Genomic DNA, 9,641 nt, shown 5'->3' on the forward strand with positions numbered 1-9,641 from the left:
AAACAAGACCAGCATTTTTTACTTTACTGAAAATGCTGGGTTACAAACTAAACAGATCTTTTCACAGGGAAATGATTCATGTGAAACTTTTCACTTCTGAAAGAAATTACTTAAAACATTCTTCCTTATTACAGAAAATATTATAATAAATTATGTATGAATTCCTAAACAATTAGTTTTATATTTTCTGCCTAAAGCTTTGAAATGAAGACTGCTTCAAATCAGTTGACAAGTTCCACAAGAGGTTTTGTTTGTGACTTAGAATCACAATATTTTGCACTTTGTATGATCCATTTACAATACAATTTGTTACTTCCTGTAATTCTCAAGAAAATTATATTTTTAGTATAAAAATTGTAAATCAAATTTGTAGTAAATCTATATAAAAATAGTACTGAAAATTGCAAACTCATTTGCACTAGTACCTCTTCCACACTTCATACAAACCTTTTCACTATAAAACAGATTCTTACATATATGCCCTTCCTAAACAAAAAACAATATCTTTGGCATGCAACCACTGGCATTAAAAGTTCATCCATGCAGGCACACTTTAAACAAAACCTCATTTACTTCACTGAGTTAATTTAAAACACATGAAGACAGGCATTCCGTCTAAAAAAGCAGTGTCATCAACATAAAGTATATTCACAAAATTCTACTAAATTAAAATGATCAGTTTGGGTGTAATTTATGCCTCAATGATTCTTAAATGAAAATGATCAATTGCTTTCCAAATGAAATGAATGGGAGCGAAATGCTTATATACATAATGAGTTCTCTTTTCTGATCCAGTAATTGTTTTACTGTTTACATAGCTTCCCTAAGCTTTCTTTATCTTCTAGTATAGCTGCTAAAAGGTTTCTGTCACCTAGGGTCTGTTCTGCTTCATCAACATTAAGACGTAGGATGACCTGCAATACAAATAGGTATATTAGATACACGAATAAAATGTATTACAGACACGGAACAAACTTTTACACTAAAAGAAAACCTACACCCATACTTTCTATTAAAAGGGACTCCATACCTTAAAGAAAATAAAAGAAAAGAAAGAAAGAAAGAAAGAAAAAAGTATACTTGATAGTACATCTAATATACTGATCCCACAATATCCTTATCAATACATCATATATTTGAGATGATCAGATCATTTTTAATTTCTGCAAATACCATTCTTTGTGGAAAAAAGTTTGTGGAAAAAATATTACTACTACTTCAAGGATGCCAGACAGAAAAATATGAGTGGCTCATTTTTGGATGGTTTTCCTTACATACTAGATGAAAAAAACAAATTATCATTAAGTTGTTGAAAATGTTAATAAAAGAAATCAATCACAATTGAGTAAATACCTTTGAACTGCGAATTTCTTTTGCTTTCTTAACCTGAAGCATTCCGCGAGACTCCAGCAATGTGCAGAGTGATAGAAATTCACTCTGATCTATTCCCGGAAGATTTCGTTTCTTACAGATTTTTCTGTATACATCATGGAACTGAAAGAAAGGCCAAGGATAAATGAAGTTACAAAGGGAAAAGACAAAACTTTCAAATACTAAATGAAGATATATTAAAATATTGAGACTAATGTTCAAGAAAACAATTCTATTAGTTCCTCACCTTGCCAAGATTGAGATCCTTTGACTTGGCATGTTTCATAATCAACAGCAGACTGCATATCAACACCTTTTGTTGCAGAGGAAAGCTCTCTGGGGCATCTGTTACAGCAGAGATAACACGTGACCCATAGACCTCATTAAAAATGGCCAATACTTGGGGCACCTCCACCATCTTTATTGGGGGAGGGGCGGGCCTCTTGGTTGGAGACTTAGAGGGACTTCCTGAAAAACAATGTACTCAGTTAAGAATAATATAGACAACAACAACAACAATGATGATGATAATAAAAATATCATAACAATTCTGTCATTCAATTATTTGTTAGTACAAGTAAATAATTTTCTTACCATTTGTAGGTTTTATAACACTCTGTCTCCGTGCTTGTATTTCACAAAGTTCTACAGCTCTTCTGCACACATCTAAAGCCTTGCGAACATCTCCAGCAACGGATGCTACCTTGCCGGCTAAAAACATTACAGCTGATGGTTTTATCACTTGAACATCTCCCAGTCCAGCCTGAAAATAAAAAGCAAAATTTATGGATTTCCTCAAACTGACTCTATAGCTAAGCTAGAATTACAAGATTTATGAATATAAATACAAAAACATAACCACCTTCCAACTCACAAACATACCTCTTGGATTCTTTGATTGATGATCTTAATGATCTCTGCCTTGGAGTAAGGTGGGAAATGAAGCAACTTTGGCTTGAAAGTTGGTCTTGCTTGGAGTCTAGGCAATATGCGATCCGTCAGATCAAGGGCATTAGCAATACCCACCAGCACCAACTTGGACCCTGCTAATGCTGGCCACTCAAAGATCGAGTACAAGACTTCTTGGTTCCTACTGTCCAGCTGGTCAATCTCATCAAGCATTATTAGCCTGTTGATAAACAAAAACATATAAATCATCGATTGACAAATTACTTTTAAAAAGTTATAAAAATATAGTAAAAATAAGAGAAAGAAAGGAAGGAAGAAAGACAAAACTTACACTGGATTCTTCCCTGAAGTTAGGGCTTTTTCAATAGCCTTGATGTTTTCTCTCTCTGTCCCTCTTTGCTGGAGACCCAACTCTGATACAATCTTGGAATATATAGCACCAGCAGTCCTAAGTGTCATGCAGTTCAGGAAGACCTTCTTTATGTTAGGAAGCTGAAAAGATCAGAAATAATGCTACTGAGATGGAGTAACCAATATGTTGCCCTTAATGTGTAGTTACTTCCTATAGTAAGGAAATTCAGTATTTAACTGGTTTTTTTTTTACATAGCAGTAAAAGAAATCACTGAAACAAACCAAGATCCTAAGATGTATACATATCAACAAAAGCAATAATAATTTTTCAATAATGCATACCTTCATACTATCAAGAATTGAGTTTAGAGAAGCAGTTTTCCCTGTCCCAGGTGCTCCAGAAACATACAATGATCCTGGCTTGACATTTTGAAGATGTTCTTTCAAAAAGGACTCCATATCTGTCACCTGCTTCTCCCTACATACCAGGGTAGTGGGAGTTCCAGTATTCAGACTCTGGCGAACTGCTCTGTATGCCGTAACTAGATTTCACAAAGAAAGAAAAAAAAAAAAAAAAATTTAGTATGTGTGCAAACTAAAGCAATTCATGTAATCAATATAATTAATCATACACACAAAAAATGTCAATCCAATTGAAATACTTACCATTGGGTTTGGAGATACCCATGGCTGCATTCCTTTTATTGTTAGTGGGGCTTGCCAGCGAGAGTTTTGATATCATGGAGGAGGGACTACTAAACTTCAGGGGAGATATGGCAAGTTTCCTTGGAGTTCTGCGTGGACTCTGGGCGCTCTCCTGGTCTAATTTACGAGGCGATCTCCGGGGGCTACCAAAGTCCAGATGCTTTAGGGGTGACTTCGCTGGTCCATCCATAACGAGTCGCTTCAGAGGAGATTTGACTGGGCTGCTCATCCCTTTCAAGGGTGACTTAACAGACCTTTCCATTACAAGACGTTTCAGTGGGGATTTAACAGGACTGCCAAATCTTACAGGCTTTGTTGGAGATTTAGATGGACTTTGGAGGCTAGAAATTAGACTGCTAATATTCTTCCGGGGACTTGCAATATTGATGATATTAGATGATTTAAGGGGGCTATTTGAACCAGCATTTTGAATCTTTGCTGGTGAATTTGCAGCCGGATAGAACTTAACTGGACTTAAAGGTAAATCCTCAAGGGGTTTATCTGACAATGCTTTGTGTGTGTTTTCTGAATTTTCCAGATTGGAATCTTCGCTGAGAAGCTGACGACACACTTTAAGTGGTAACTTGACTGGGCTGGATATTGACTCTGGCAAACGAGCCAGTTCAATAACCAAGTGCTTGTTTGGGCTGCACATTAAGCCTTCATGCTGAACTTCTGAAAAGTCAAAAAGCATTTGAATGACAATCTTGATATAGATATATATATTATATATATATATATATATATATATATATATATATATATATATATATATATATATATGGAAAGAGAGAGAGAGAGAGAGAGAGAGAGAGAGAGAGAGAGAGAGAGAGAGAGAGAGAGAGAGAGAGAGAGAGAGAGAGAGAGAGAGAGAGAGAGAGAGAGAGAGAGCGAGAGAGATTAAATGGGGATACTGAAACCTCCAATACTGTTCAAGATTCGACATATATATAGAAAATTTACCAAATCTATTTATTCATTGAGAACTCAACTTTTAAAATGTTTCTGAACTGCATTCTTACCAGAGACACTTGTTTTCCTCTTGCTAGGAGTAACTGCATCAGTGTCCTTTGCTGTCCTGGTTGGCGTTTCTGTTCGGCGAGATGACCTGTATGGACTGTCGCAGGCATCTTTGGTAGCTCTTGTTGATCTCCTTGGACTGTCATAGAGATTTTCCTTTGTGGTGCGAGCCCTGGAGCTTCTTCTAACAGGCAAATCTTCCTCCGTTTTGTCTGCCTTCATGCCTGATGTGCGGGTCTTGCGGATGGGGAAGTTGATGGTTTCTTGTTTTGTTGGCATCTGATGGGAAAACAGACCTTCAATTACAGTTCAGCTTTAAATAGCTTGTTACAATAATTAAAGTATAGATACTCAAGTGAAGAACCTCTAGATATTAACCAATTTAATTTTTTATGATACATCTCTGAAAGTTCAAGAATCATATTCCCTTCAGACGCAGGCAGACATCACCTATAATAACAGTTCACGACATACAGTACGAAGTAAAGTGAGGATTAAACAAATTGATGCTTTCCACGGCATTTTTGTTCTAGCAAACTCTGTCAACTATATCACTGGAAAACATGCCTTCTAATATACTGATCTTTTGATACTATGCACTATTCCCTTTATATGTCTGAAACTACTTTTACTTGGTACTAAACTGTATGTCTTGTGGTAAGGCCTAATCATGAACATTGGGACTATATGATGGCAAAAAAAAAAAAAGTAAAGTAATAATTAAGAAAAGATGATGCGGATACAATTAATAATGTAATGGTCTTAAAGAATACACAACACCACTTGCTGGGGGTAAAATATGATCTACAAAGAGTAAAATTAACCTCACAATCTCTTATGAAAGTCTGCAGACTACTCTTCATGGTTCCTACTCAGATTTGCATCAAACATCCATGTACATACTAGCAAAATTGAATTTGTAGACCACTTAGCCATTTATTGTTAAATAAGGTACCAGTGAAGTTCTATCTTTACCAGAATATTTATAACGGAGATTGGTTGGGCTCTCTTGGAGAGAGAGGTATAGAAGTCCTGGGGTCATTTGAAGCAGTGCTATTCTAAATAGGCCTTCATCAAACATGGCCAATGAAATGGTGGATGTCGTCCAAAAATTAAGCTGTCATCGGCCAGATAATTAACAATGCTGATTTACAGGGACAATAATGACCCAGATAGCTAAAGTCTACATGAGAAATCTGGGATAAGCAAGTAAAAATGAACAATAATAGTCTTCATGAACCCACTGTTGACAGGAACATGCAACATCAACTGTGGTTTTATTTTGAATCGTGTCTATACAAAGATGACCACAAATGCTTAACCACCAAAGGAGTCAATTAGGCCTACATAACCTCAACCTGTCACCATTTTCTAGAGTTTAGATGTATTCTTTAAATGCTGATAATATTGATACTGTTGACATTATTCATGTCATTATGATCATTATAAGTCTATCAAAAATACTACTAACAATATATAGAAATTTGAAAGATTCTCTTACAAAAGAAAAAAGAAAAGAAATGAAAAAAGAAAGGAAAGGAAAGGAAAGGAAAAAAAAGAAAAAACTGAATATAGGTAGAACTAGTAATTGACACTTATGAAACCATGTGTGTAAACAGAAATTAACCTCACAATGAACATTCTCTGTGACAATGTATTAATAAGCACAAAGATGCATCCAATCTCTAGGTGACACCACACTCCCTTATGCAAGTTTTAAAACCGAAATTTTACTGGAACCTGCAGAACATCTACTTATAGTTGCCTTGACAGTGGCATAGCTTCAAGTAATAACCATGGCCTCTGCACCTTCTGTGTTCAGACAAGGCCAAGTGTATATTCTGGCAAGACAGATCCTGGACTAATTACTTAAGGAGAACCACAGAGTTCTATAGTACAATTGCCAGATGGTGTGGAGAGCTTGGTAATCATTGAGAGCTTCTCTACTCTTAATTACTGGTAATATTATCACTATTGTTAGATCTAACCAAAAGTACCATGTGCGAAGAGTAGGACAAGTTTCAGTTTCATATGGTGCAAGGTTCGCCTGTAATAGACAGGCACAATTTAAGACATTTCCTCCACAGCAATATTTTTCACAAGTTAAAAAGAAAGTTGTGCACCATGGGTAATACTTTGGTTTACATTTACAAAATGACTGCACTAAAATGAGGAAAAAAACTACATTCACTGTTACATGAAATAATCTGAGCAAGTAAAGATTAATGCTGGATATGAAGAAAATATGTAGTGATAAATGCCGTGCAGAGAGTAAGTTCACAGTTATTGGGTGGGTACCCTGGGCTAGGAAGAACTTCTGATGTTTGTGGATTTCTAGGACTGCCGCAAACTTTACTGGTTGGATCTATTCATGAGAAATGTGTAGGGGACAACCTGCATGACCTTTGTTTTTTAATTGTGAAGTAATTATGTCTTTCAGTGCTTAATATGACTTTCTCGATTAGTCTACATATAGTTCTTCCACCTGGTTAATCTTTACATTATAAATAGGCTAAGCTAAGGCAAATTGAAAATAATTTAGAGGACCAAAGATTCTTTGGTGCAAAAAATAACCTGCAGACACGAATGGTAACACCACAAATAAAAGAAAAGGATCATGGAAAGTGCTACTCCTGAGCTTCCACCATATCTTGGCATGCATCACAAGGGTGAAAATACAGCCATATCTTGGCATGCATACCAAGGGTGAAAATAATGTTTGTTGGGAAAGGGGGGAGGGGAGAAGCCACCTAAAGGGCACGTCCAGTCTGGGTTGTTGAGTAATTTTGTGACGTGGAGTTGGGGGACTTGCTCTTGGGAGAAAGAATCCTTACTGTAAAGAATTACCCTTCCATATTCACATTTGTTTACTAATATTCCAATCTCTCTCTATAACCCCCCTTTTACAAATGAAAAATTACCTCTTAGAATTCATCATTCCACTGATTTCACATACCCCATGCATATCCAAAACGACAACCTTATTCAATACACACATTCAATAGACATTCCATTCAAACTAACATGCAAAACTAAGCGGTTTCCTCTCTAGACTGAAAACCCTAAACGCCAGCAGTGAAACGGAGCCCGACGCGGCACAGCGGGTTAGGCCTACATCTGTACTTGAATATTATACTCGTCAGATTAGTTCATGCTCTGTTCTTAGCGGGGTAGATGATTGATTTTAGCATTTAGATTCTTCTTAAATAGCTGATTTTGTCGAAATTTAGATGGTTTGCAAAGTGGTAAAGATTTACGTGTATATGGTCTAAACTCGGGCTGTATTTTCCGTTCTCAAGCCTTAGCAAACAATCTAATTTTTAAACTTCTAATTCTATATACTAATTCACTGTTAATTACTGGATTAATTACTTGTTAGGTCACACTCAACAAGTGGACGAAATCAATCGAAAAAATCAGAGAATAAAATACTTCAGGAAATCATCCGACGGAACGCCATGACAAGCCGCTGCATCTCCCTTTACATTTGGCGATTTTTATCCCTTTAGCCTTGAAAATAAACACTAAATACAACGTCCCAAGTATAATGAAGAACTCACCTTTATATATGTAGTCTTATATATCACAAATAATATTAAAAAAGGACTTAAAAACGTAAAAAATCCTCAGGAGATGTTGGCGACGCGGCGGTGTTGATGCTTCTGGAGTTTGGCGGGAAAACAGGAGATACATCAGCTGTGTGGGAAGAGAGCGCTGATTGGTCGATTTAAATTTCCCGCCACTGAATAGCTCGTTTCTCATTGGTTTATATTTTAAAAGCTCTTTGTTGATTGGTCCATATCTTAGAGTGTTCGCCGGTGATTGGTTTATAGGAAGACCTTTAAATATACTGCTATGTTATGATTACTATGGATGCATTTATAAAACTTTGACTCAATATAGGGCGATTAAATACAAATTGAATTCATATATAAATAAAACCAAGATTGTTTGCACAAAGTATAAAGTTCCAAAACCCCCTCTTCTAGATGTTTTTAGAGTTAAAATATTGCCTCACTGCAGCTTACCAAATCACGCGGGAAAAGTTGACCGCGTTGGGCCGGACCCCAAGGCGGCCTTTAATGTCATTGTTTACGGGCATTTAAATGGCCGGAAATGCAGATGATAGAAATATTCCGCATTATTTACGTTGACAGTAATAAGGGATGTCTGGATATATCTTTATTCGCTGTATTTCATTTTCCAGGTATACTATGGATTTATTTGTATGTCATAAAGCGAGGGGATACAGTAGACACAAGCACACGTTTCTGGATCACTTGTACACGTCAGTGGTACACACGCGCGAGCGCGCAATCAGACACACACACACACACACACACATATATATATACACATACATATAGACACACACGTATATATATATATATATATATATATATATATATACACATACATATAGACATGAATACACACACGTATATATATACATACATATATATATATTTACATATATATGTATGTATGTATATATGTATATGTGTGTGTGTGTGTGTGTGTTCGTGTGTGTGTGTGTGTGTGTGTGTGTGTGTGTGTGTGTGTGTATGTGTACACACACATATATACATACATACATATATATATATATATATATATATACACACATACATATATATATGTGTGTGTGTGTGTCCCTCCCATAGTGAATTGAGAGAGGCCTATGTCCTGCAGTAGAATGAATATATATATATATACATATATACACACATCTACACTTGTGTTTATATATATTTGTATATATACATGTATACATATATGATATTACACACGCATGTCTGCTACTGCTACTCAAAATTGTGCTTATAAGTACCTATGATAATGTACAAATCATAAATGTACTCTGTTCTATCTATTTTTTCATGCACATCTAAGTGTTTAAACGTATTTCATATACAAAAAAAAAAAAAAAAAAAAAAAAAAAACAATAATACCATTTTTAAACATGCAAACATTAATTCATAAAATATAGACGATCAAACTATATACATCACACCTTGCGTGCTAATTATAAACAACCTCGTGCTAATTACCATGTCATTTGAGGTCAATTAATTGAGGTCAATAATTGCCTGTACAAAGGGTATGTGTGTTTTAAGCCGCTTCATTAATGCATTCACGTAGAATAACGCACATAGTGTCAGATATTGTAAGTAAAATCTACATGTTCTTAGAAAATATTTTACAACCTCAAGATTCAAAGCATTATGAAATTTTAACTAAACGAATTGTCGAGTCAATTTTCCGTTTTCTTTCCATCTGCCAT

The 9,641-nt window shown here is 35.6% G+C and overlaps 1 protein-coding gene across 1 annotated transcript in view; it reads right to left on the bottom strand.

The window, feature by feature from the left end:
- Positions 1-8,017, bottom strand: part of LOC125047192 (cell division control protein 6 homolog) — an 8,076-nt gene extending 59 nt beyond the window's left edge. Inside the window, exons 1-10 of the mRNA XM_047645325.1 lie at positions 7,918-8,017; positions 4,360-4,636; positions 3,299-4,012; positions 2,975-3,174; positions 2,612-2,772; positions 2,254-2,500; positions 1,966-2,134; positions 1,619-1,839; positions 1,354-1,494; positions 1-914 (exon numbers count right to left, since the gene is read on the bottom strand). The exon at positions 1-914 is cut by the window's left edge and continues 59 nt beyond it. Coding sequence (XP_047501281.1) covers positions 804-914; positions 1,354-1,494; positions 1,619-1,839; positions 1,966-2,134; positions 2,254-2,500; positions 2,612-2,772; positions 2,975-3,174; positions 3,299-4,012; positions 4,360-4,636 — 2,241 coding nt within the window. The 5' untranslated portion in view covers positions 7,918-8,017 and the 3' untranslated portion in view covers positions 1-803. The remainder of the gene's footprint in view (positions 915-1,353; positions 1,495-1,618; positions 1,840-1,965; positions 2,135-2,253; positions 2,501-2,611; positions 2,773-2,974; positions 3,175-3,298; positions 4,013-4,359; positions 4,637-7,917) is intronic.
- Between the last annotated feature and the right edge of the window lie 1,624 nt (positions 8,018-9,641).

This window comes from Penaeus chinensis, chromosome 40 (genome assembly GCF_019202785.1).
Source record: "Penaeus chinensis breed Huanghai No. 1 chromosome 40, ASM1920278v2, whole genome shotgun sequence".
NCBI lineage: Eukaryota > Metazoa > Arthropoda > Malacostraca > Decapoda > Penaeidae > Penaeus > Penaeus chinensis.